Raw genomic sequence first — 26,917 nt, 5'->3', positions numbered from 1 at the left:
CTACAATGAGCCACAATTAAAAAAAAAAAATCCTATAGATGAACTATAGCATGTGGAATTAATTATAAGAAACACTGTGTCTTTAATAACCAGCTTTTCTTGAATTACACTCAAGTTTTTGTTTTCTGAAGCCTGCCTAAAAGAGTACAGCCCTTCTGCTCAACTGGCCTCCCTAGCTGCTACTACTGAGTAAGAGAACTACATTTTGTTCTGCGCATACAAAGAGACAAATCATCTGATATTGAAGATCCCGAAACAATCCACTTTCCCTTCTGAGTGGCCACTGAGTCAGCAACCGTCTGGCTAGGCATAGTCAGGAATTAAATGACACACTAACCACCACCATCCCCAAATAATACCCTCTCGTTATGAAGGGGGAAGAGGCTGCATTTACCCTCAGTCACATAGAACGCAGCCCCAGATTTGCCACCTCGTGCCTGCCAGGGCATAGAGTGAGAGAGGGATCGGATGAAATCCTCTTCACTGCTCCCCAGTATCACTTCACGCATCTTGTGAAACTCGCCAGCGTAATAAATCCGGCAGTAGAACTTGGCATTTGCATCTGAAAACTCTGCAAAAGAAAGGTCTTCCTCAATAACAGCACGTAAAACTTACTGACTACCCAAGATGACACTTAAAAGATTTTATTAACGTCTAGAAGAATATTATTGTGCTCAACATTCCTCTCTCGTACCTATTGTACTGCGGAAGTTTAAACAAACAAGATTTAAACGGAAAATGTACAGGGAAGTCAACGCCCTTTAGGTTAGCTCACAGTATATGCCATGGAAAAGCATCCAGACAAAGGATCAATTAAAGAAAAAAAAAAGTTTTATGGGGTATTCTTGAGAGACTGATTACAGTAAGTAAAAATTGCATTGCTCTGTTCTTGATTTATTTTTCCTTCATTCTCAATACAAAGAAAAATTAATTAACTTCAGGATTTCCATTACATTTGTATGAATAAAGGAGTCTGTCAGCTAAGACTTCAAGTTACTGTTTACAACTACTCACGGAGTTCCACATGGGGATTCACCAGCTGTTTCTTCTGTCCATCTCCTCCATCTACATCATCTGAAGACATAAAGGGACAATTCATTCAGGATTGTTCTTTATTATTAAGAAAGCCATGTAAGATACTACTTGTCAACTCATACTACAATAAAAACATTTTATTTTTTCAAGAATACAGAGAGAACTACACATAGGGAATGCGAGATACAGCTATAATGGTATGATATATGTATGCTAGAAGAGCAGTGCTGTTCATGGGTCAGATAACTACAGGCTTTCTCTTCATTAATTTTCCATGAGCTGAAACAATGGAAGACAAAAAGGAAGCGAGGAAGAGAGAGTAAGCTGATTAACTAGAGTCAACTCAATCCAAAGGCATTCAAACCCAGACTACAAAATGTCCCTATAGTCACCAGGGTTTGAAAGACCCTATTTCCCTTCTCATAAAGCAAAGCAATGTCTTTAGGAGGAACCTAATTTGATGCTCAAATCATTCATTTTCAATGCATATTGAGTAATCTTGGACTGTTGAAAAAGTATAAGCAGAGTGTGTTCTGGGCCTTAGAAATATGATTAAGTTTTGGGAGAAGTAACAGCCCAAGACAGAAGATGGACTCAACAGTCTTGTACCTTGAGTCTCTGCTCCCTGGTTTTCTGCTCCCTCTTTGCCCATCTGTCCAACCTGGTAGTAGGCACTATCAGCACCACGTAAGGTCTCCTTCTTCTGGGAAGACAGGTCTGGACTCTTCCCTCCCGTGCCACGGAAAAATGACAAAACACCAGATGGTTTCTTCGCTACAGTGAAAAGGAATAAAGAAGTTGGCCTTGGCATTTCCACAGGCAGTTTAACAAAAGCATGACTCATATGAGCATTCTCCATTCATTGTTCAAACTACAGGAATGAAGTCGTTACACTGTAACTCATTTGCTATTCTTCAGGCAACCAAGGTCCATCAGGTCAGCTGATTTACGTTTTCCAAGTACCATGCTGGAATGGTGAGTCACTTGACAACACAGATCAAGTGTGAGCATCTTTAACGTAAGAACCTCACTTCTCCATTTCAAAATATTTTAACTGCTATCTTTTTAAAGATGACAGTGACAAGAGATCGGAACATACGGGCGTCATACCCTACTGAACAGACTGAACTCAAGAACAAACCAAGGTCTACTACATCATAACATACTAAATCAGGGAATAATAAGTCTGATCTTGTAAGAGTCACAGAAAGACATCATGGGCACAGACTTTAAAAAAAAAAAAACCAAACACACACACATGCCCTCACCCCCTCCTGTTCTACATCAAGTCAACTCTAGGACTAGTCACAATTTCAACTCAGAATGCATTTTCTTTGTTCTAACTTAACTTTCACAAGAGTTAGAACTCAGGTTAAGTGGACTCAAGTCTGAGCTGAGATTAGCACCATAGATAAGATTTTGGCAAAATCATCTTACGCTGTTCTGGTTCTGCATTGCGATTTGAAGGACCCATGTTAGCCTCAGGCAGGCGGACAGGGCTACTGCTCTTTGGTTTGCTGTCTGACATGCTGAAAGGAGAAAGAAAAAAACCCCATAAACACTGCTACCCAGGCACACACTGTACAATGTTACTCCTGTACATTTATTTCTCCTCCATGCCTAACACTAAATACTGCTAAGGGAAGAGGATGCAGTTCAACATTGTAATGGTGTTAGACTCTCCAAAGCTGTTCTCCACCTCATTGAGAGAAACCTCTTGGGCCTCCATAGCAACAGTTCCATCCATCACCACACGCAGAAGTAAGCAGGCCTAGTAATCCCTACCATGCACGCAGTCAGGGGATCAGGTGATGGAGCCAGCACAGTCCCCAACGTGAAATGGAAACTCAGATACTGCAAGTACGTGCTGGCTGCATGGAATGCATCAGATTCCATCAGGAAGCTAGGATGCTAACAGAGGCATATTTTGAGGGTCCTTCTCCATCCTAGTTTTGGCTTATTCACTACAATCACTGTGCCTTTCACTGTGTACTACAGCTCCTGCACGTAACCTGTTCGGCTGTAGTCCTTCTTCAGAACTGTTCTTCAGAGATGCTTTGGACAACTCATCCAGGGCATTTCTGTACTCCTTGCAACTGAACGGAAAAGAAAAATAAAAGAAAGAAAAGAAGGAAGAAAAAAAAAAAAAGGAAAAAATGTTAGCTGTTCTGTGGGAGACTTTGTAACACTAACCCAAAGACTCAGTTCAGAGTCAACCACAGGGGAAAAAAAGCCCTCCACAGTACAAAAGCCTTTCCATTTTTTCTTACAATTAAAGCTTCATTCCCTTACAACAGAAGCTGCTCTAGATCATACTGCAGGAAAAATCCCCCCTTGTTTCTCCCTCTTCCACAATTTGAGAACGTGCTTCTCTAGAAGTCTGCCATCATGTGACACAAACCCCAAGATTTACTGGCACAGCTAGTTTGGAGAACTGAGTAGTAGCAAGAGCTACTACAACCACAGGAAAGTATTCATAATGCAGTCTGTCTCTTGCCTAACCATTGCTCCCTAGCTCAGTTGCAATTTATCCAGGCTGGAGAGATGAGCAAAATTTAGTAGCACTTCTTTCTCTAACAATATCACATTACAGGGAACGCCAATTCATTTTTTCATACTAGAGTTTGGCAAGAGAAAACCAAAATCCAGCTGTAAGTTGGAAGACCTACTTTCCCTATCTCAGTAGTAAAAGGAGAGAGTGTCAGCTCTGGCAGAAACTCTCAACACTGCTGAGTGAAAAAATTCTGTCATGCTTGTTACCTATCACTAGGATTTAAATATTCCTTGCACAGAAAAGCTGCCAAAGTACACGTGCCAGATGCACAGCAAAATCACACCAGTACCTGAGAGCAAAAGCTATAATGGAGCTTGGTTCTTTCTCGCAGACTGCAATAGGTACACGTTCATGTTCATACATTAGGTAGTGCTTATCCGGGTCACTAAATGAAAATGACATAGCGAGACTGTTAGAAGATGGTAAAAGTTTGTGGAAAGAAAAAGTTTTGGTCAAAACCCAGATCTCATCACCGCACTCCCAGGCACAAGCTGCAAGTCTCAGCGTGGAACCAAAGCTCCCCAGATCAGCGTCTCCCAATAAGCACATTCATAGCTATGTGGTTAAGTCTAAAATGTGTTAGGGCAACCAGCACTTCAAGCAAGCTGCTTATATCAGAACACCAGCTCCAAGTTAGAGTAAGAGTCTGTTTCTGCTTAGCAGCCACTGTTACTAACGGCACCAAAACCTGCCTGAGTTTGGGCTGACTGTCCTGCAGCATGATCTGCAGAGTGAAGTTAGGGGACACACCTGCAATCTTTTCTGAACCAGCAGTGTAGTACAGAAAAATCCCCAAAGCCTCCTGGGTTTCTGTAAGATTTCCTTTTACTGACCTGTAAGGTCCAGTTATTTAACTTTTACCTCATTAGCTCACGGCCTCCACTACTACCCTGGGCAAGGATTCAGAAGTTAAACTCAGGCTGCCAAACGTTAGGCTCATGTCAAACAAGAAACACTACAAAGCACACAGACCAAGTAGCTGAAAGACTTTCCAGCCTGCCCGTTTTCACATGAGGGGGGGACTTGAGGGCACATGCAGTAGCCACTGAACCTGACCTACACCCAGGCAATGCCAATTTGAGTCCAACCCTTGGAAGAGGTCTGGAAGCAAAAACAAGAGGCAGCATGTAGCTTTAGTAAGTCTTTGTTAAGGAAGGACATTTCTGCTCCCTCCCTGCAGCAACAAAGCTAGAAGGTTTCTCCCTCTTCCCCTCCCATAAGAGATCTGAGGAGGCATGCTAGGAGGAGGAGAAACTGATAATGTATAGGGACAAGGGTGGCGCATTAATAAGAAAAGCGGGTAACCTACAAACACCTAGAAGGGACACAGAAAACTTCTTACCTCGACCAAGTTCCATAGCTTATTCAGAGGCAAACCCAAGTAAGGACTTAAATTATATACTGCGCAAAGGAAGCATGCATGGCTGTTTGCAATTTGACCAGGCTACTAGTTTTCTACCTCATATATATTATGCAGTACTTACAAGGGAAATGGAATGGGGTTATAGTTGTTTCCAGGCAAAAAGTTAGCCAAAATAGCTTTCATAGTAGACTTCTCCTTCACTTGACTGTCTGTAGATCCCAGTGAGTGTCCATCAAACACATCTGAAACAGAGATAAGTTAAGTCTGCATCAAAAAAATCAAACTTCAAGCTGTAAATTCAGACCACGGTTACCAGGTTTACTAAACAGATCTCACACACTAGCAACAGAGAAGCAAGAGAAAGAATACAAGGCCACAACTGAACTATACCTTCTGAGCTGCTTGTTGTATCCTGTTCAGACAGTGTGTTGGCACCAGTCATATGCTCCGATGCAACCTCTGGAGAGGTGGGCAGCTGAAGATGGGTGGAGCCTGTGGAGCTCTGACTTGATAAAGTAGTCAGGAATCGATCCTCTGAGATTAGAAGGACAGAAGAAAGCATTTTACATGGCTATCAGAAGTAACATTGCTTGCTCCCAGGCCAAGCTATCACCAGTGTCTATTTTCAGTAAGTTTTTATTTAAAGCAGGTAAGGCCACCCACCCAGAGCAAAGAAATGGGCAAGCCCATCAGCGTAGCACATAACCTCCAGAAAATGCATATACTTATACCCACTACTCTCAGTTCCCACAAATTCTCAGTATGCCTCACAGATAAGAGGTCTCAGCACGCACAACTACTTCACAGAAGAGTTGAGAGGCATTTCCCCCAAATTCCTTGTTATTTAGAAAGCCTCAGAGTTTTTGAACAAGCTCAAAGGAAAACCCTTGCTGGCCCCTTTAGCATCGGTAGTAATACAGCTTCAGATTAGAAGCAGACTTTGCTGTTTTTAATAGTAAGCTAGAAATCAGCTTATTCCCATCTGACACAAGGAGCATTTACCATTCCTCCAAATTACTGAATTTGACAAAGGCTCCCATGTTATATCAGGGAAAGGGTTACAGCAAGCTTCTCTTGGTAGTTTAAGAAAAATAAATAAACGATCAAACAAACAGACCTTTTTCTCCATTTTGCAGTGCTGGAGAAGCATTGCGTGGGGAAGCATCCATGCTACTGATCTAGGCAGAACAACAAAATGCCGATGCTGACGCCAAACTCTTTATAACAGCTGTACCCCTTCCTCTGTGGTACACTTGCAAAAGCAGATGTGCCACAACAGAACACTCCCACCCACTGTTCTCAGCCTCTGTACTGTCGCCGTATCTGCCACCAGATGAAAAAGACAAGGCAACAGCAACCCAGCTTCACAAGATGGTTATGACTGCCACCATCTCTGTATGCTGCTTTAAAGGCTACACTCTTCTTCCATATAAACCTACTTGCTGCTAGATGAAGGCAACGTGCATTTTAACATCCAAGAAATGCGTGTGAAGTGGAAAGGACATGCATGCACACAACAGAGCAAACCCAGGGTCTCATGGGGTTACTTAGCGCACCTTGCTAGTGTTAGAACTACGGGGAGTTCAGTCTCTCTGTACGACGCTTATATTGCACTGCCTTGCGGTCTGGCCATTTTCCTCAAGAGTGTCAGCTGCCCAAAGGCAGCACGCTGGCAGCTCCACCCTTAGACAGAGCTCTTGAGGCACCAGTTCAAAATCATTTATACATCCCCTCAGCCAGTTCCCCCAGGACATATCACAGAACAGAGATGAGCCTGCAAATTCATTATTGGTCTTCCCTGGTTTCTTTACTCTGCCTCTCCTGATATTTTTTTACTTTTCCCTTTTCACAAGGGATAAACCTGATGGGCCTAGGGTCTAACAAGGCAACCTCATTCTTATCTAGGCATACACTTGACAATCAGCTCTCCACTGTCAGTATTCATATTAACACCATGCAAACACCACAGAAAATCATCAAATCTTAGTCATAGTCTTCTGTATAATATGGCTCTTGATTCACATCTTTAGGAAAAGATACATGCAATTCAAGCTTTTACAGCTGAAAGCTACATGATGCAGTAAAACAAGTTTACTAATTATTAAAGTGACCTGAAACCAGTCTTAAGACTACTGTGTTGCCCCAGGGGGGTAAAAAAATAATATGTTTAAGTAGCTTCTAGCCTGCTACTTATACCTTGCTTTCTTCACCTTGCCTCAGTCTCCCGGGGCTGGGTGGTACTGATGGCCGTTTTCTCCCTTTCTCTTGTTGGAAGAGATCCTGCAATCTTAAAACAAAGCGGGGGGGGGGGGGGGGGAATAAAAAAACACCACAAAACAAACCACCAAAGAAAAATTAACCAAAAGATAGGTTACGGATATTAGCCGTGAAAGGCACAAGTTATAAAGTTTCTCCACAGTAGCATGCAGCCTTCACAAGTCTTTACTGCAAGCTCAGATGCTTGCTAACATGTGCCAAAGCTATGTTTCAAATGGCAAGACACAACATTTTCTTCACCTCTGAAGTAATTCCACCCAATTGCCTACTCATGCTCCCCTCTTCCCCTCTCTTCCACCTTTATTCAAATGACACTTTCTCCTCTCAGATGCAAGCTGTGCTCTACACCACAGTACTTTTATTATATGGCCTCAAATGATTTTCTGTTCCAATCAACCAGCTCTGTGGTCTTAACTGGCAGAGGACATTCAGCACAAGCTGTACAGATTGTGTTATGACAGCAAGCGTGCTATAGGAAGAAAAAGTACAGAACCTCTTCCCACATATAACCAACACATTATCAGTGTTGCTCATGGTTCCAGCACGTGCCCTCTTACCTGTTGTTCCAGGCTTGCAGCATCTCACAAAGTCCTTGCTTTTTAGCTATCAAAGACTCAAAAACAGATTGCAGCTGTTGAGGTGTATCTAATGATGATGACAGCAGCCTTGCTTGGATTTTCTCAGTCCAGTTTCGAAATTCCCCCTCTTCCATCTGCCAACAGAAAAACTGTCAGTGTTCTGTCACCAGAGATGACACTAGATCCGAGTGGCTTCTCCACACACTTTGCCGCCTATGGTCTGCCAATGCAGAAGGAATCTATTACCTCCTTTTGGGCAAAAAGGTCTTCCATCTTCTCTTCCCTCGTTTTACTGAAAGTATCCGTTTTCAGAGAAGCAAGGCGGTCATCAACAGCAAGATACACTTGTGACACCCTGTGAACAGGGATGCAAAGAGTTAAGCTGTGACTACTTAGGACATCTTCAACATCCTTTATTAAAGTCTGAACGTGTTTAAGGCTAGCATTTAAAAATGCAAAAGACAGTATCTGAGAGTCTTCTGCACAGTAGGCTGTCCCACTGAATTTATAGAGAAAGTTGGAAAAAAATCGTTAGTATAGCAGAAACCTAGAAGTTACACACACTGACGCTCCTCTCCACCACTTATTGTTTGCAGTGGAAGCTGTCAGAGCACAACACAAAGGTCACAAATACCTTGCTAGCAAAAAGGAACTGTTTTGTCACCTGTGTCTAGGAAGACTGGGGCTGCAAGCTAGACCTCCACCAGCAGGGCTCAGAGACAGCCAGGGTGAGAGTACCTCTGTTTCAGCTCTAAACAAAGCTCCACAGGTTTTGAAGTCAGGCAGTCACAGAGACATCAGCCACATAGGAATGCCACCACCGGGCAGAACAGCAGTCAGGCTGGATTTAAGTTTCTACCGTGCCCATCTCCCACCTTTTTTCTCCTATGTTTAGAAGGTGTCTAGGCTTACAGTAGTTTACCTTAGACTACAAGAAGGTACCAGACTGTCTGCTGTTATCATATTCAATAGCTAACAAAGGTAACGTCTTTTACACACCAGAGAGTTTAGTTGCCACACCACCAATATAACAAAACCAGTTCTGTTAGGACAACAGATCTGAGCGATGCTTTTGCAGTTTTTCTGGCCTGAAGGCAGGATTTAAACTTGGTCAGATCTTCCAAAAAAGGAACATTAGCAAAGTGTAAAAAGCATTACCTGCAGTTTTCAGATTAAACTGTCTAGGACTACCTCCTCTGTTCCATTTTTAATATTATGAGAAGGAATTAAAAATACTTCATGAGTGCCTGAGTAGGCATTTTAAAGAAAAGGTGACATTTCAGACACCAGCTGAAGGTCAAATTTTCAGTGGCTACTTGGCAACATCATTTAGAACTATGCTGTATCACTCAGATATCAATGCAACATCCGGGGATCGAGAAGAGAACCTTAAATTTCTACCAGCTCTGTTTAAGCTGAATTGCCACCAGATGAAAAAGTAAGAAATTAGTACAGAGCAGGTAAAGGTAATAAAGGAGATTCCAATGTTGACTTCCCTAGAACTATATACACATATAAAGGTGTTTTAAACCATTACTTTCCAAATAAAGAATGAATGTTTAGCAAGTCTTATTTATAGTAGCAAAAATAGTTTTGTGTTCTGCTAATAGAAGTCCAAACTACATATAAGCTGAGGAAGGCATTGAAAACAAAGCTTACTTTTGAGAGAAATCTTTGAGATCCTGTAAAATAGTAACCTTTAACGGAGCCTGCCGTTTGATGTAGATCTTGGGCAGTGGGACACACACTTCAAGCAGCCGGATTGGGGAGTAGCTGTGAAGGCAATACAACAGCTATTAACAAGATTCTCCCCACACAGTGCTAATTCCGCACCATACTGCGGTTTGTGGCCCTTATATGAAAAGATACCGTATCAACGTGTCCTGGGCTTTAGTCACTTTTAGTAGCAGTAACACCCGGTTCATTTATCTCCTAAGCAAAACGTAAAACCACAGATCATATTGCAAAAACTAAGTTCTGAACATTTTCAAGATTAGACAGGAAAAAGCATTTCCCTTTTGTATGACGAACTGGAGCCACCTACTCTTAGGAACACTGCCTACCCACCCCAGCCAGAACAGCGATGGCACTCACAATGCCCTCTGCAAGCCAGCACACACCCCTGCTCCTGTGGTTACAGTGCAGTTACACTACCCCATGCTATACTCAAAGCGAAGGACAGACCTGATGAATCCTTACTAGAGCTATATGCTTCACATAGTACTAGAGAAAGACAAGGAAGTTTTTAGCAGTGGACCTCACCTGAAAGATGCCACCATCTGATTATAGGAAAAATACTGGTGATAGTCATGGTGAATGGAATGACCACAAGGCTCGGCATTGGCCCTCCGAGTGTACTGGTGCCCATAGAATCTCAGCTCAAGGTATTTTGCGAAAGACATAGACCAAGAATCATTAGAAAGAGGAACAACGGGTGTCACCTGAAAAATTGAAAGCCAAGTGTTTTAATTTCATCCTGCCACCAAGATTAAGGACAGGCTAACCTAGCCAGTAATCTAGTATTTCTAGTACCACAAGTACCCATGGCCCGAAACAAACTAAACAACAACAAAGATAGCATTTATGCAAAGCTAAGGCTAACACATAGTTAAAAATCAATTGGATAAACAACAGCTGCTAGTTGATGATGACAGCTGCTAAGCTGGGGGAGTCCAAACATAACCTTGATAGAGACTTATCTCTCAAATGCTATTTCCCTGCATAGAGACAATTTCCAGCAACCCAGCCAGCAGCAGCGGTTTCATCATATACTTTTCCCCCAGTGCTTCTTGAGCTACAAATACATTGGTATTGCTCTGCAATGTATTTCAACTTCAGCAGTGCTTGCAAGCTTATAGTAGCCAATTGCTTTATATATACTTAATAGCCACAAACATATTAGTGTTTACGTGAGCACACAGAAATGAAAGGTTAGAGAACAAGCGTATATACAGCCGTGTAGGGCTTGCCTTCAGCAATTACATTAACTTCCTCCGGGTATCATTAAATCCAACAGCCGTGTTTAAGCCGGTGTAAGTATGTGAATTGAGTCATCCACATGGGTAATTGAGATGTTTTGCATTTCAGGCACTACATGAATCTTTTTTTATTGTTTTATTTCTCATCCCTCTGAAGGCTCTCAAGTTTTGCAATGTTTAGCTTGAAGTAAGTATCCAGTTGGTAATGTTTTTTTAGCTAAATTACAGAGCAAGTTTCAGACAACACAGAATCTTACTATCTTGTGGGTTTTTAAAGCAATTTATCGTTCCTCTAATGAAGATTTTACTTACTTTCTAATAACTGCTAAAGGAAGTCTAGACACCACATGGACACACTGCACTGTCCAGTTCATAGCAGATCAAAGAATACCAAGTGTTTTTAGCCAATTACTAAGCCAGCAGGTCTCAGTGTCTGCCCTTCCCCATGCACGCATTCCTCTGACACTCATCCCGATTCACTGCAGGGAAGGGACCATACTCTTCACCTCTACGAGGGCAACGCCATTTTTTCCATGTGTCAGAAAGTACAGGGCCAGCCACAACAGGAACATTAAATTGGAACAGCGATGGTTCTTAAATTCACATCCTTACCTGTTTGCACAGTCTACACCAGGAGTAAGTCAGAATGGTGTGCTGGTACCCAGGGACCGGGGAGTCCAGCTCCTTTAACACAATTTGCACACAGCCTTGCCCGTGAACAAAGCGACGAATGTGGTGCACCATTGGTGTTTCACAGAACATGCTGGGGCACTGGTAGGAAGGCCTTATGCAGAGAAATGGAAATACTTATGATCATATGCTAGGTACTGCTGAAGAACTGATTCAACATATCTAAGGTGCCTTTTAATATCACAGTGCTATTTATCTTTCCTGTAAAAGTCTCCAAAGCCTCTAGTGAAGGCTAGTGTTTAGGCAGTGTGAACTGTAGTCGTTTAAAATAGCATGTAGGGAAGTTCCCTTGCCAGCAATGTATAGGTCCCAAAAGCAGTGACTAAATACTGGTTGCCATCACAATCTTTTTACAATGTATCGCTTTCTACCAACATATTCCATATAGTCCACAAAAGAGGGATCAAGCACCTGGAAGTGCTTGGCACCAAATTAGAAAACAACTTTGGCAGTGCACCATAGCAAAGGCTACTGAGGACAAAGATGTGCCAAAGAGTCTTCAGAATGGTAACATTTCAGCTCCTTAAGGAAGAGGTGAGCAAAATAGTGCCATATAACTAACCTCTCTGAACAGAAAAACCCATGACCTTTCTTTGGATGGGTTTCTTTTAGGTCAGGGAAGAGAGACTGACATCCGAAAAATAAAAGCTGAATCGTTTAGGTACCAAAGTGAAATAGGAATTCTTCACAAACAGGCAGAAAGAGCCCAAAAGAGCCCAGATCCTCCTTGCTTATACTGCAGGGGGGAAGGAAAGAATTTTAATTCCTGAAACTATGGAGACTGAGAAGCATTTGCTTTAGCACACACCAGCTGGTCAGCAGAGAGAAACAAGAACTCAGAAGTGGGCAGCTAAGCCCCTCCTGCTCAGTGGTCAGCACAAGGAAAATTACTTGTTCCTCCAGGGAAGGCTGAACGTTAAGAGCATTTTGCTACTGCAAGTGACCAATGGAGAAAACTGAGAGGAGCCACAGGATACCCATCCAGTTTCACAGCCTGCTGAGACTCTGTATGGTGTTCTGGCAGTACTGGTTATTACTGAAACATAACAACGTGCACCTCTGTCAGATGAAATAAATTACACAGTACTCTGCCAGGGCTAAAGGTCTTCTGGACTATTTACCTTAGCCACCTTGCAAATAACACAATGCCTTACTCTGAGATGTTCAGATAACACTAGAAGAGTAGTTTTTTTCCCCAGAACTTGTATTTAAGTTCAAATAGGAACCTCAGAAAACTGTCATCAGTACAGTTGTTTCCCTTGGAAAACAGCCACTTGGAATACATGCTCAGACTATTAACTAGGCCCTCAAAGCCCTGATCACTACAAGAAAGCGCTGAGTGCACACATCTGTCTTTATGAACTTACAAGTCTTGTTTCATAATCTGTTTCACCTGCTCATTAAAGGAAGTAAAAGGGACAGGAACAAAGTGGGAAAGCTGTGGATGTATTTGCTTGTAAGGTATGAGCATGAGTAAGCGAATTCTTACATCCTGTTCCTATTTCACTGCAGCATGATAATACAAAGGGAGCCACAGATTTAAGTGGTAAGCTTTACTAGGACACATCTGGCTCTGCAGACTTGCATGCTATTGTCCTGAGTGCACAGGGAGTCAGTGAAGAGGGCAACAGGTCGACTTCACAGAGCGATCAAAAGCTTTTGTTTTGTTTAGAATGAGACTTAGAACGAGCTCCTCCTCACCTGAAACAGTAGCGCTCCAGAAAAATCCCTAGAGTCAGGTCATTTTTCCCATAGAATTCCATGGTCACAATCCTAAAGCAGAGAGAGAAAAGCTTTAGAGGGTGGATATTGCCACTGTTAGCTGTGCAATAGCCTTTAGCTGCACAGATTTACACCTGCTGCTAGCTTTTTGTCTGCCCTGTACACCTTCAAAGGCTTTTTTTCCTCTTGGCTACCCTTCCTTGGATCCCTGCTGTCAAGTTTGTTAACAATGAGATCAGAGTCTTACAAGAACAACTTTCAACTTGACATTTAAAAGTCAAATACAATTCAACCACACTTCTAAAGATCATTTTCAACAATATCTATGCACAGAAGTCTAGAGAGCTTGAAGCCTCAAACACTAACATTTAAACAGTGACAAAAACAGTACATCCAGAAGATGAAAAAAACCTTAAGAAAACTTTATTCTTCCAGAAAACTCAATAGCAACTTTTGTTTTCTCAGAACCTGAGGGGATCAAGCCATTTAAAAGGTTTATCAGTTGAAGTGTCACAATTCAAACATCTCTAATATCAGTAATTTACATCCTCTTACTGTTGCTGTTCCGTAGGCTTATGCCCACCTTCTTTGGTTCATTCCTAAGCTTTTACAGCAAGTCTAGACCTTTTCTTGTAAGTGAGCCACCTCTATATTTTCACCTGAGCTAGATGATGAAACCCCAAGACTTGTCCCGTTTAGCAGAGCTAAAAGCATGTCATAAGTTGCACACAATTAACAAATTACAGCCCCCTAAACTGGAAATTCTTAATGCCACTGACTATAATATGAGAAAGTTAATAATATATTAAAACGGCACTCTCAGATAATACAATCTGCAAGTATTCTGAGATTCCCTCAAGGTTTGTTTTGGGGCTTGGACATTCTTCCGTGTTTATATACACTAACTCTTCCCCACAAGACTTCATGCAGTGCCCTCCCCACACATTTATTACTCTGCAGTGAAAGGACTAACTAAAGCATTCTGGTTTAGGCTGGGCTTTTTCATTCATGCCCTGGGGATTACAATGGCTATGGTATACTGCTCTGGATCCACCCAACCCGGCAAGATAAAGTTACTTCGGCAACAGTTCCTGTTACAGGATGGGCACAACCTACCAAGGAGTCCTCAAAGAAATACTGCTATATGAGGCAAACACTGACCTTGCCTTGGGAAGAAAAAAAAAAAAGAAAAAAGAAAAAAAGCAACTATACAAGTTGTAGAGGAGTCGTTTTCATACCAGGGGCTAACACAGGCACTTGGAGCATTGCTGGACTGAGCAGAAGAGCTACTGAAGAGAACACAGAGCCTCTGATGGTTTACTGGACTCAGGCAATCCACCTGACAGAGAGAAAACAACTTATTTACTGGTTACAGAGACCAGAACACATAGAACTCCCAACAACAAAATGCTATTCTAGTAGTTTTATTTAAACATGAGTCTCTGCTTGCTCCTTTTGTACAGATTAACCTTGCATTATCTCTGAGCTTCAGGTCGATTTGTACCATGTATAATGGCTACCTGCAGTTTTTAGAACAGCATAACTAACATGCATAATGAAACCAATGCATACGCTTTTGTGCGTGGAAAGCTAAAGGAAACAAAAAACAAAAAAAGCCCCAAGACAAAGATCTAGAGTCACCAAAGCACTGTACAGTTTAGGACATGTTAGAGTCAAAACTCTGCCAATATATTATGCCTCAATTACTCATTCCGGCTACAGAAAGACTCCAACTTTCTGTCCTCGTGAAGAGATTTACCACGCTGCTGCTGGAATGGAGCTGTTCCCCCTTCCACACCCCACACAACTATGAAGTTACCAAATACTTTTCTTTGATCACTGAATAAATTTAAAACAGCATGAACCAGTCTGATCCAGAGCAAAGGCTTGTCTTACAGTTTCTAAGATTATGGCCTGTGAAGCTACACAGATTTACGTTTAAGCACCAATTAAAAAGCGACTTCTGCTCATGAACTTGAGAACTGACTGGCTCAGCAATTAAAATGTTTGACTATCTCACTCACGTTCATAGACTTTTTCCCTGAATGGCTTGCAGTTAAAGTCCCAAGATCCTTTTCCTCAGATAGAAGTTAGTTGTTTTCATGGCAGTTTCCCAAAACTTTAAATATTTTGATTACAAGCACATACTGCCTTGCTTTGAAATTTCAAAAGATTTCCTGCAATCCCTTATGAGATTCTCAGATTTCTTCAGATCACCCAAACTTTTACAAACAATCTAATACTTCAATGTAATCAGAGCCCACTGCTGTTTCCATGGAATAAAACCTCTGAAGATGCAAACATTACACTTCTGGAAATCACCAATATCAGCAGCAAGAAAGCTCAGTTTCAGAAACTTCTTTAAGTTTGCTCTCCCTTCATGTACTCATTTCCAGAAATTAGTCACGTACAGCTGAGCTGAACAGGCAATGTACTACACTGACTCCAGGCTGACTTTATATATGATTTGAAGTAGTGTTTCACTATCTCTTCCCTTCTCAGGAAAATTTTGCAATCAGTCTCTTGTTCTGCTTTCTTATATCCACATAGTCCCTGTTGTATTGGCTTGCCCAGAGCACTGCAATCTAAAATGCAGTTTTGACCCAGTCAAAAAAACCCAAAACAAAACAACAACAACAACAAAAAAAAAAAAGACAACCAAATAAAACCTCACAAGCAAATTAAATCTGCTCTGTTTAACATTTAATATCAGACACCACACCACCTGTATTACCAGGAGAAACTGACGTAATCTGAGTTTTCAGCAGCACAGCTTTTAATCTTACCTTATGAGACCATGAGGATTCACTCTGAGCCAGTCCTTTCTCATCCTCTTCAATTTTACACCCAGTTTTTCCAGTAGGGACACTAGACACATCCTTACTTTGGGCAAAGGGATCTGTGCTTTTCTGTAGTATTCTCCCTCCTCTGGCCCGATAGTCAGCAAGCATTCTGGCTAAGCTCTGGCTATCACCTAGATGTTCTGCTATTCTAGTATTAACCAACTCATGAGAAGGTAAGATTTGGATAGCCTTGGCTTGGATACTCCCATTCATCCCTTGTAGCCCAGAGAGATCCCGCAATAATTGTCTCTTTCTTCTGCTCTCCAACTCCTTGTATTCCTTACTGAGGAGAGGAGACCAATAAACTTGCTCAGGGAAGTATTCCCGGGCAGGACACCTCATGCCTTTTTCAGTCAAAAGAAACGGTTCGCGAAATGTCAGTACAGGAGAAATACAGAGAATGACATCTTTCAACTCCTGCTTGAATGCTGCCGAGTAAGTCTTGAGACGGTCCTCAGAAGAAGTTACCTCTTCCGTGACATATAAACCAGTATCATCCTGGAGGGGGTCTCTGAAGACTCTCATCTGACTCTTGGACTCCTGCAGATCATCTGCCTGTTGAAGAGGCTCTAATGTCTGGCCATCCAGAGTGACCAAGTGCTGATCCATGCCATGGAGAGGCAGCAGGGATGTTTCAGGTATTGCTGGAGGTACAGAGTTGAACACTGGAAATGGCGACTCCGCTTTGTGGTGCTCTTGCTGTTTTGAGGATGCTATTGCCAGCTGACTATTCTCTTGATCGCCTCTCTCAAATAAACCTCTTTGTTCAAGCATGCTGACCTCATTAGAGGACACAGACTCAGAGATCACAGGCAGCTTTTCAGAGGTTAGTTCAATGTCTCCAACGGCTGTGCTGAAATCCTCACCACTGAAGAGGTTCTGTTGTTCATTTTCATCTCCTGGCTCCTCAATAAGGGAGTGAAAGGAGGTGTTTTTGGTCAGAGTAGGGGGCATGGCAAACTCATCCATAAGGAAAGAGATTTCCAGCTGGGAATGATAAGCCACACAGACCATGAAGATCAGGATCTCCTTCACACGGGCCAGCTCATACTCTGCAGCACCACACAACTTGATAGTGCAACCCAGGTGCTGGGGACACCCTTCGAAGAACATCAGGGTTTTTGTCTGATCTAAGAGAAGGGAAAAAAAAAAACCCACCAACAAAAAGACACCCAAAAACCTGTAAGAATTTGGATGACACCTAAGAGCAGGTTAGCTATAGTTCTCACACACTGAAGAGACCGTAACAGAAACTAAGAGCAAGTAACACTGGTAGCACAACCCAGCTGCAGAAAATCACAGCACTGTACTGAAATAAATTATTTTTGCAAACATAACAAGCATTTGCTATAAAAACTTCTCCTGCTTGGTAAAACAAATCATCGTAAACTCCAAGTGAAGGCCACGTGAAACACGTTGGCCTAAACAGTGTATTCTAAGATCAGTGTAGATTCTGCAGCAGTGAAGCAAAAGAACCACTATCCTTCCAGGCATATTTGCTCATCTTTACAAGTCAAAAGCCTGCAAGATTTTGAGTGCAATTCAAAGCCTGAGAGAGGGCATGGGGAAAAAGTGGAAGTGATGCCAAGACTGCATCTCCACAAAGATATGTGTCAATAGAATTTATGTGTGCCAGTACCACTAGTAACCAGAAACAGCATTTTTTCCTTTGCAGACTTCCATTGCCTAAAGGGGGATACAAAGAAATCCGATTTCTCAAAGGTACACAATGACTGAACAAGGGCCAGTGCACACAAATTGCAACAAGGCAAATTTTCATTGGATATGTTAAGGCTATGTTAATATGTTAAGGATATGTTAATGATTATATGATAATCATAGAACAGCCTGGGTTGGAAGAGACCCCAAAAGATTCTGTTTCTGTGTAGAAGAATTCTTTATGGCAAAATGATTAAGCAACTGAACCGATGCCCAGACAGGCTACAAAATCTCTGTTCTCTAGTATTTTCAATAGTTGGCTGACAAAGACCTGAGAAATCTGATCCTGCACTGAAATTAATCCTTCCTGTTCAAAACAGGAAGTTGGACTAGACAAGCTCCAGGGTGGTGGAAAGAGAAAAACCAGTCTGGAAGAAAGAAGCCAGCCTAATTAAAGTCTGGTACGTCTCATCTTAGTAAGATCATGCTTTTGTGTCTGCAGCCAGTTCACTGTAGTTCCAAGATCTAACAGAAGTAAAGAAAGATGAGCAAGAAGGATAATACTTGATCACACAAGGCAACCAACAGTTCAGGTCTAATTAAGAGGAGCAAGTATTTATCCTTTCACACACACAAGCTAAGACACATCAAGCTTTACTCACCATTGGGCAACTGAAAAACTTGCATATAAAATTTATGACAGGTTCCCAAACGTGGTTTGGTCAACAGTTGATCCATTGACATCACTAAGTCTCCCTGGGTCATTCGACTTACCCGGTCTAACACTTGCTGTGAAAGTGGAAAGAACAGTAAGAATCTACAGTGCAAAGAGGACACTAGCATCCTTAGCTTGCTCTAAAAAACCCAACCAACCAACAAAAAGCCAGAGTGATCCAGGAAGCTTCTCACTGAGATGCAAACTCGGGGTTAAACCCAGTCACACAAACACACACCCGCAATATACTAGAATCTTAGAAAAGCAGTTGGGTAAATATTTCTGGTGAGAAGTTAAGATTGTGCCCTTCCTTGGAGACGTCTGGATCTATTGAAGTGAAAAGAGCTCCAGGAGGTACAGCGCAGTCAGCACAGGGCTGGCTATCAGGAGCTCAGCCAACTCCCACAGCTGCTCTGTTTGGCTGTCTGTACCCTGTCTCACAGGGACAGAGAGGCTCTCTGGCGACCAGTGAGGACCCATGCAGGATATCTGCCACAAATAGGTGTCAGAGTTAACTACAGTCAAGCCAGGGTACAAGGACCTACCAAGCAAGGACACAGCAGAACAGCTGTGAAGAGCTGAGGAAACTGCATTCGCTAGGTTTGCCTGGTTTATCTCCTTGGAAGAGAAGTACTATCAAAAAAGAGCTCAGGTTTAGTTAGAGAAGAAAATAAGAAAACTCTTTGCTTTCTCCAGGGAGCTTGCTGTAAGAAGAAAATACAGAGATCCAACACAAGGCCCAGTCTGACAGGAAACGCTCACCGGCTTGACATTGATGACCAGAGTGATACCATGCTCCAAGAGCATGTCCTGAGCAATGCGGGACACAGTCTTCTCAACAAGGACCAAATTAGGCCTGACATCAACTATGCGCTGTACATAGTTCTTCAAGAACTCCCTTTCCTGCAGACAGGAACAAAGTTTGGCAGTTAACTACTGCAAACCCCTCTGAAAAACCCCACTTAAATGTTTAATATTACTTACTCATATATATATATATTATATATATATGGACCGTTCCTATAAGGAGGGAAACTCGCTATCCAGAAAGCACTGTCAGTTGCCCATTGTGCCCATTTCCCCCACCCCCACAGCACAACATCCAGTTTACAGTAATTTGTTATACACTAATTGCGCACGAGGATATAGTCCAATGACAGCCTGAAGTAAGAGACTTGTGGCAGAATCCAAACATGCATATATGCACCTATCTCCTTACATGGAAAAAAGGCTTTATGCTCAAAAGGTGCTAGAATTAGAGCATCCTAAACCAAAGCTGTTTGCAATATTACGTTCTCCATTTTCAGATACATGCTAATGTTGAGTGCTGGCAGTCAGGGACACTTCCATTCATGAAGAGTATGCCGATGCTCTACACCCCTACAAACCTATACACAGAGCGTCGGTCCCTCAATCTGCACTTGGGGACAGTGCTTCTGGAGTGGGATCCCAAATGCTGCACACTGTAAAGTTGTTCTTCTAATCTCCCTGGGGCTAGAAGATGAAGCCCGCTTTCTGGCTTCATCTCACTGTTCCCCACGCACTTTTATTACCATGCACAGAAAGAGGAAGCAGGCCTGCAACTCCGTCAGAACTGAAGGCCTACACCGCTATACAGCTTCCCAAGCCAGGTATTCTCAACTGTGTTATTGTAGCTCACATCAGTCAGGTTTTAAAACTTCCATGCCAGAGAAAGACACCACAAAACCAGTTTGCCAGCTCCTCAGTACACAAACATTCACATTAGGGTAGCAAAGATAAAAGTTATGCCAGAAGCTAACCTTCTCAACTGAACTACTATTTCACTAGCATTTTCTGTCCATTAGGACTTTCATGCAGATACACAAGTAGTTATGATATATATAAAGTAGTCACGAAGCAGACTAATAATCAGAGACCAATATTTTAAAAGTACCATAGATACTTCTACCCCATTCAGACAACGGACAAATCTCAGTTTAAGCTTTTACTAGAAAACCAACTCACTAGGCAGAGACAAGTTCCATTGCAAAAGCTTTCACACTTGCAATCCTGTCTAACAACCCCCAAACAGAAATGGTCTTAAATACATGCTAAGGAAATAGTCAAATAACAAAACAAACGTTATAGCCCAAGCTCAGTAGAGCACCAAATACCCTTGCTATGAGTATGCCGGCAAACACCTGAAGAGAGATTCTCAGACAGGAATGCAGTGCATTAACGAAAAGGTCAATCCATTTCAGTGTTTTCTTACTTAAAGGCACCTCCCCGCTCACAGGGGCAGGGCATCTGTTCCAAAGCGACATTCTGTAGTTCATCACTTCATTAGGTTCATTGTTGTCCCATTTTTTCAAGCCTGACAAGAAGTAACACGGCTGCAACCTAACTCTCAGCTATACTGACTTTTCTAATGTTTCTTCACACACCTAAACCGTATCTAGCTCTGACTTTTGAACCCTAAATTCCTTTTACAGCATATCATTAAACCCAAAATATTTTCTGAAGTGCTGCATTTAATTGTGAGGATCAAAAGATCATTCTCAGTACGTGTAACTCAATAACAAAACCCCTCATCGCAAGACCACAAGTCTGTACTGTATTTACTGCAGCAGTTTTCTTTGCTAGCTGCTCGAAGAGGAAATTTTTCTTTCCTATGTGAACCCACTCACTGAAAAAAACCAGATGTGCACTGATCATCATTTTGCTTGTTCTAACCAAGAACAAAAGCATGCTCTTACCTGAAGTACTATAGGGTCTATGCAGGTAAACTTTGTTTCTTCTCTGTAGAGGTACTCAATTGAGCACTTCAGCAGAAGAATTTTGGGATTTTTTAAGCAAGAGTTCATCTAAGACAGATACAAAAATAGTTAAAATAAAACCACAAACACCTGAAATGGAAAAAGTACACAAGAAAAAAAGACAGGCTTCCCCATGATTGATTCCCTGCCCCTACCCCCCAAAATAAAAGTGTCTTAGCTACCATCCTCCTGCAGATCCAACTACATACACATTCTTCCTTCTTATGAAGATGTTACATCCAGTTGTTGGAATTTCACAGCACTGTCCAGGAAGAGTGCAATGCTAGAGGTTTCTACTCTCACCCCCAAGTCTTGATACACTTTAGAGCAAGCCTCCATCCAGATCACTTCTAGCTTGACCTCCTGCCTTATTTGAAGGCTGACATTACTATATTGTCTTAAGTGCAAACCACAAATGCCTTTTCCTGGCTAAAACTTAGGGTAACTATTAGATGCCTTCTGGGGTGGTAGGGGTGGAAAGGATGTTTTTCCATACATGCATGAGGAAAGCTTCCCCCCCCAGAATCTCTAGGCTACAAGAACACAGCTTGACAAAGAAATGCTTTAAAAGCTGTTCTTGTTTAGGGTCTTCAACTAGATAAAGTTCACAAACCTCCTGAGTGGCAAGAGAAACTTCACAACACAGAAAGAAAATCACAGGACACTTGTTTCCTCAACATGCACTACAGCCAGCACTTGATCAATCAAGCCTACATTACCTTTTTGTGTGCAACATTCTTAGTGCAAACAAATCCATTCACCACCATGGAGTCAAACTTCTTTCCACCAGGAATCTAACAAAGCAAAGAACATTTTTAGAACTACTACACATTCCCATAACTTCTAGTGCAGTAAACCTAACACACAGAATACCTCTTGCGGCTGATGCGCAAGCATCAGCTACACCCTCAATTATCAGATGAAAGATCAGATACAGTCATGCTGGACACACAACTCTTTTCCTTTAAAGTCTGGCAAACTATGGACAATATGAAAACAAGTACTAGGTTCCAGGATCTCTACACCCCTCCCAATACATCCGTGTTTGTTAAGCTGGGGGTACACTCTGGAAGACAATAAGGGAAGCTAACTTCTATAGGCCACAGGGAGCATATACGTTTGCACATGCCCTTTCTGCTAACAACAAACAACATGTAAGGAAAGAGAAGGGAGAGGGGGTGAAGAAAAAAAAAAAAAAAAAAAAAAAAAAAAGAAACCAAACCAACCTCTACCTACTATTTGAACACATGAAACACTTGACTGGAGTGCCTACAGTCACAACCAATCACAGGAGTAATAAACAACATGAAACAGGTTTCTGAATAACATGTTTCAGTGGACATTTCTGTTACCAGCATGCAAAAACAGCAGACAGCTACAAATAGCTTTCACTTCTGAACATCTGCTCTTTGAACTGGAGTTTCAGGAGAGGCAGCAACAACTGATGCTGTCTGAAGAGAAGCCACAGAGTTACTACCAGAACCATAAGGCTCTCCTCATCTCTTACATGGCTTCCGAACAGAAGCAGCCTCCCAAGGTGAATTTTGCCAAAGAAAAGTAAACTCAAGCCTTCGATCCACAGTCACACTAGCTCCTTGGATGTTACTTTCACATCAGCCTCTCAGAAGAAACTGCATGCCACAACTCCAGCCTTACAGTTCAACAATGCCAACACCAGGCCATCTGGCAGAACTGGATGCACCATCCCATAATAATTAAGTTTTCCTCTTCAAGAAAGTTGGCTTACTTGGCAAGGGAGGAGTTCAGTCCTCAGTAATGGATAGTTACAGGGCAATAGATTGCTACATAGAGTCCTGCAAGCTACTTAGGCAGCATTCAGTACATCTCCAATCCAAGCACAAAAGCAGCAGAAACCAAAAAAGGAAGCAAGTCATTACACAGGTGTTGCTCTTTGCTATTTTCTGCAGCCTACAGCCTGAAAGAAGAGGTCAGCTCCAGGGCATTAAAGCATCTCTCACCGGACACAAAGTTTCTTCTGCAGAGCTTTTTCCAGAATCCCATCTTACCCAAAGGCCATGTTGGCCAGTTACACCACCGCACATGCTGGGGGCAGGAGGAAGGGGACTCCTCCCTTCAAACAAAGGGTGCTGCCAGCAGCTGCATCCTTTTGTTTCCCTACATCCACTGTGTGAAACTTACTTTTTTGATGTGGACAAACTGACGGATATCCATGTCGTCATCTCTGTTCTTGACATCAGGCCGTACAGTTTGAACTACCTGGCAGACCACAGGTACAATGATATCCCTCCAGGACAGTGACAGAGACTCATTGTACAGAAGCTGCTGAAGCAGTGCCATCATGTGGTTGTGATTAGCCGATCTGTAAAAAAGGCAAAACAAGTAAGATTTCTTGTGAGAAAAATACAGAGCAGTGATTAGCTGAAGTCACATTTCAGAAGTAAAATTAACATTTACAGTGCAGGAAGTCCTCTGAAAGAACAGCTGCCTAGAATGTTCTACAGTCAGCTGTGGTCCTATACTTCAAAATATAAAAACTCATGAAAAAAAGCAATCAAAATATACTGCAAAAATGCTGTTTTCTTAATGCAGTTTAGTTCCTTGTACTGTCCACTGTAGATCAAGTCCCACTGAAAGCTGGTGGGATAGAGGGGCTTCAGGAATTGTAACTCAAGATATTCAAGTTCCTTTTTCTACATGTTTCTTACAGCAGTCTTTCCATGGCTTGTTTCTCTCCATTCTCTTCTCTCAGCAGATCCAGATTGCTGTGGTGCCAGCCTAGCGGTGTGAAAAAGAGTTCTTTGGACTTCTCCTCCACCCTTCTGTTGAATAATGACTCTGTGAGAGACAAACAAACCTTGTTAATATAAGGTCACAGCTGAATGCCTGTGTCTTTCTGAAAGGCTATTTTGAAAAGGAAAGAATATACTAAGACATAAGTCTAAGCCTCTTGAAATACTCAGTTTGAGCTAGATGTCATGGTAACACGATGCTGCAAACAGTATTGATTGTAACAGTGGTGAGTGTACAAAGGAAAAGCAAGCTACTTAAATTTTTTTACTGCCAGTACAGAGCAGACAGTTGTTTCTTCTGGGATTAAACTGTTAACAAGTTTAAGATAAGAAAAAACAAAACAAAACACCCTTATATCCTAGTTTTAACTATAAATCAGCAACAAATTCCAAATAACATGCATATTCATAATGCCCTTTAGACTTAGAACATTGGTCAAAGGCACTAATTTGATCTACAAAAAGCTGCTGCTTTGAAGACATCTACATGTAAGTGGCATTAGAAGATCTAGATATTTCATTCAGGCTGCAGCACAAGTTATCAAAAATATCTTGGTAAAGGTCTTGTTTAGCACACCTCTAAAACGTATTTTAATGAAAAGCTATGCTACCAATTCCTATGTCAGATTTTGAATCTTTATGTGACTTGCAGCCCTGATCCCACACACCGCTACTGCTCAGGTGTGGATGGAGCTGCCAGCAGGCTGGTTCATCTAGCCTGTGTCACAGTATTTAATACTACAGAGTTCTCAAGGATCTTCTTTCATGAAAAGCTTGCACCACTTAAGATCTCAGCCCCTTTTCTCACCTCAATCCACCTAACCATCATGCACACAAGAATCACTCTGCTATGATAAACAAGATGCCAATAAAGGCTATATCCACTGAATACAATTTTTTAAATCTTAAATATCAATATAACCTATAGCTTTTTCTGCTTTTTGAAACAAAAAGCATGTTTCAACAGTATAAGACAGTCCTCACTTGGAGGGGGCCTGTCCTTTTCAATCACTGTATTCTGTGGGAACTCCTTAGAACTGTTCTCTGTTTTGCAGTACCACGATCAAAGGTTATTTCAGCACAGCCTTCTGATTTGAAAGAGTTCCTAGGTTATTTCCCACACAGGTCCTATGATATTATAGAGGGAAGTTATAAACTTCCCCATTCCCATAATGGTTGACTATATTATAAGCCATTTATGTTAGTAGTGTATAATTTTCCATCAGCAAGTATGTAAGCCTTCAGATTTCAAGCTTAAAACTCCTCAGAGTGCATGATCCAACTGCAAAACCCTTACTCAGCAGTAATCTGAGGAGTACTAAAAAAAAACAACTTTAAAAACAAAAACTAATTTCTTCCAGATGCTCCATGCCCAAAATTCGCTGTGTAGAAGATTAACAGAAGTTACAGTGTTTTTTCCTCTTTCCTTTCTCCTGAAAAAGCTCAGTTAAAAACTGTCAGTTTAATCAAAGACTTTCTTCTTCTGGCTGCACAGACATTGGGGTTTCTCCCGCTACTTCCTTCTCTTACAAGCTCACTAAAATCAACAGCATGAACTGGGAGGAAAAGAAACCCACAAGTGCACCTGGAAGTGCACAATGGAAGGCACAAGGGTTTTAAAACTCACAACTGCATCTAATGGTGTTTTATTTCAGAAGCAGTAGTGGTGGTGGCAGCAGCAATGACAGGAAACCCAAAAAGATTTAACAGATGAAGCTTTAAGCTACTCTGTAGAAGCATTCCAACTAATCATACCACATCTTCGTTTCCTTGCACAAAGTTAAAAACTGGTTACTTAAGTTTGGGAGTGGGGAAGTTGTGAATAGACTTGTCACACGTATTTTTTAAAAAAGTTTTTCTTTGAGTGCTTTTGAATGAAGAAATCTGAGAAGCAAAAAAAGTTTAAACTTGCATGTGCATTCAAAGAAGTTAGCTTATCTACCAGTTTTGCCACAAATAAGTTCACATTTACTGTCAAGTAAATATTTCTAAAGGGTCAGTGCCCTGTTAAAGGAGTATCAAGGAGTCTTCATCATTATATTAAAACCACACAACAGCAACATTTGAAGTTTCTCCTTACCTTTAATGAAAGCATCACTTATAGAGAACATCTGCTGCCCACCGTTTTCAGGATTCAAGTACTCTGAAGGAAGAGAGAAGAGGGAGGTAGGCGGAGACAAAAAAAAAAAAAAAGAGACAGGTTACACTGGTGTGCCCATATAATTACAAGGTACACGCCCACACCAGAAGACACAGCATTACTCATCTTAGTGTTCGGTCACCAATTTAGCAACAGCTTGATGAGTGTTCAAGACAAGAATATCCTCTCATTCTTGTTCTATCAAAAAGTTCTAATATGACAAGAAAATAGTACTTACTACTGTGAACAAACAAAACCAAAAGTAGACATGAGCAGAGACTGAACTAGAAAGGTAAGATTTTGCTTTTCCAGTTGACCCACTCCACATTTTTCTACATCTAAGTACAAACATGTTAAGCTGCAAGCAGACACCGTAGGAACATCCAGACACTGAACAACCTTCTGGTCTAAAATGCAGCTTCAGAAACCATCATGTTCTCACACTCTGCTGAAGTACATCAGACAGAGAGAGGCCAGCCATAAGATTTATCTTACACAGTGAAGGAAACAAAACACAGCCCACCTTTCAAGAGCTAAAAGTTTACGTCTAAAATTCAGTGTTTTCAGGAATCCATGCTGACAGAAGCGGACTCCCAGCAATAAAGGAAAGCAAGAGATGTATCACTTTACATATAGGAAGTAGCATGAAGCTCCATCTACTACCCTTGCTTAGCTTGCTAGATCTTGATCTTTCATGCAGGCTGGCTGGCCACAAAAAGCTTGTTTTCTCCAGAGGCCACTAGCTTGTTGTGCCTTTAGTCAGTTCCTTGCTTCTATAAAAAGGGATTGTACAATGCAAAAACAAGAGCAATGGC

The 26,917-nt window shown here is 41.7% G+C and overlaps 1 protein-coding gene across 7 annotated transcripts in view; it reads right to left on the bottom strand.

The window, feature by feature from the left end:
- Positions 1 to 26,917, bottom strand: part of PIKFYVE (phosphoinositide kinase, FYVE-type zinc finger containing) — a 69,709-nt gene that overhangs the window by 9,787 nt on the left and 33,005 nt on the right. For all 7 annotated transcript variants that reach the window (XM_056350203.1, XM_056350204.1, XM_056350206.1 and 4 more), the window contains 25 exons: positions 26,043 to 26,105; positions 23,879 to 24,008; positions 23,352 to 23,532; positions 21,911 to 21,985; positions 21,132 to 21,239; positions 19,177 to 19,317; positions 18,362 to 18,488; positions 15,984 to 17,170; positions 14,436 to 14,536; positions 13,177 to 13,248; positions 11,398 to 11,569; positions 10,070 to 10,248; positions 9,467 to 9,580; positions 8,054 to 8,162; positions 7,787 to 7,941; positions 7,149 to 7,239; positions 6,070 to 6,130; positions 5,343 to 5,486; positions 5,074 to 5,194; positions 3,879 to 3,974; positions 3,048 to 3,131; positions 2,473 to 2,564; positions 1,645 to 1,809; positions 1,015 to 1,074; positions 395 to 571 (listed from right to left, as the gene is read on the bottom strand). In XM_056350203.1, the coding sequence (XP_056206178.1) occupies positions 395 to 571; positions 1,015 to 1,074; positions 1,645 to 1,809; positions 2,473 to 2,564; positions 3,048 to 3,131; positions 3,879 to 3,974; positions 5,074 to 5,194; positions 5,343 to 5,486; positions 6,070 to 6,130; positions 7,149 to 7,239; positions 7,787 to 7,941; positions 8,054 to 8,162; positions 9,467 to 9,580; positions 10,070 to 10,248; positions 11,398 to 11,569; positions 13,177 to 13,248; positions 14,436 to 14,536; positions 15,984 to 17,170; positions 18,362 to 18,488; positions 19,177 to 19,317; positions 21,132 to 21,239; positions 21,911 to 21,985; positions 23,352 to 23,532; positions 23,879 to 24,008; positions 26,043 to 26,105 (4,005 nt within the window). The remainder of the gene's footprint in view (positions 1 to 394; positions 572 to 1,014; positions 1,075 to 1,644; positions 1,810 to 2,472; positions 2,565 to 3,047; positions 3,132 to 3,878; positions 3,975 to 5,073; positions 5,195 to 5,342; positions 5,487 to 6,069; positions 6,131 to 7,148; positions 7,240 to 7,786; positions 7,942 to 8,053; positions 8,163 to 9,466; positions 9,581 to 10,069; positions 10,249 to 11,397; positions 11,570 to 13,176; positions 13,249 to 14,435; positions 14,537 to 15,983; positions 17,171 to 18,361; positions 18,489 to 19,176; positions 19,318 to 21,131; positions 21,240 to 21,910; positions 21,986 to 23,351; positions 23,533 to 23,878; positions 24,009 to 26,042; positions 26,106 to 26,917) is intronic.

The sequence above is a fragment of the Falco biarmicus genome, chromosome 8 (assembly GCF_023638135.1).
Source record: "Falco biarmicus isolate bFalBia1 chromosome 8, bFalBia1.pri, whole genome shotgun sequence".
Lineage (NCBI taxonomy): Eukaryota > Metazoa > Chordata > Aves > Falconiformes > Falconidae > Falco > Falco biarmicus.
Note: the sequence above shows the minus strand (reverse complement) of the source record. Positions and strands in the feature narration are given on the sequence as shown.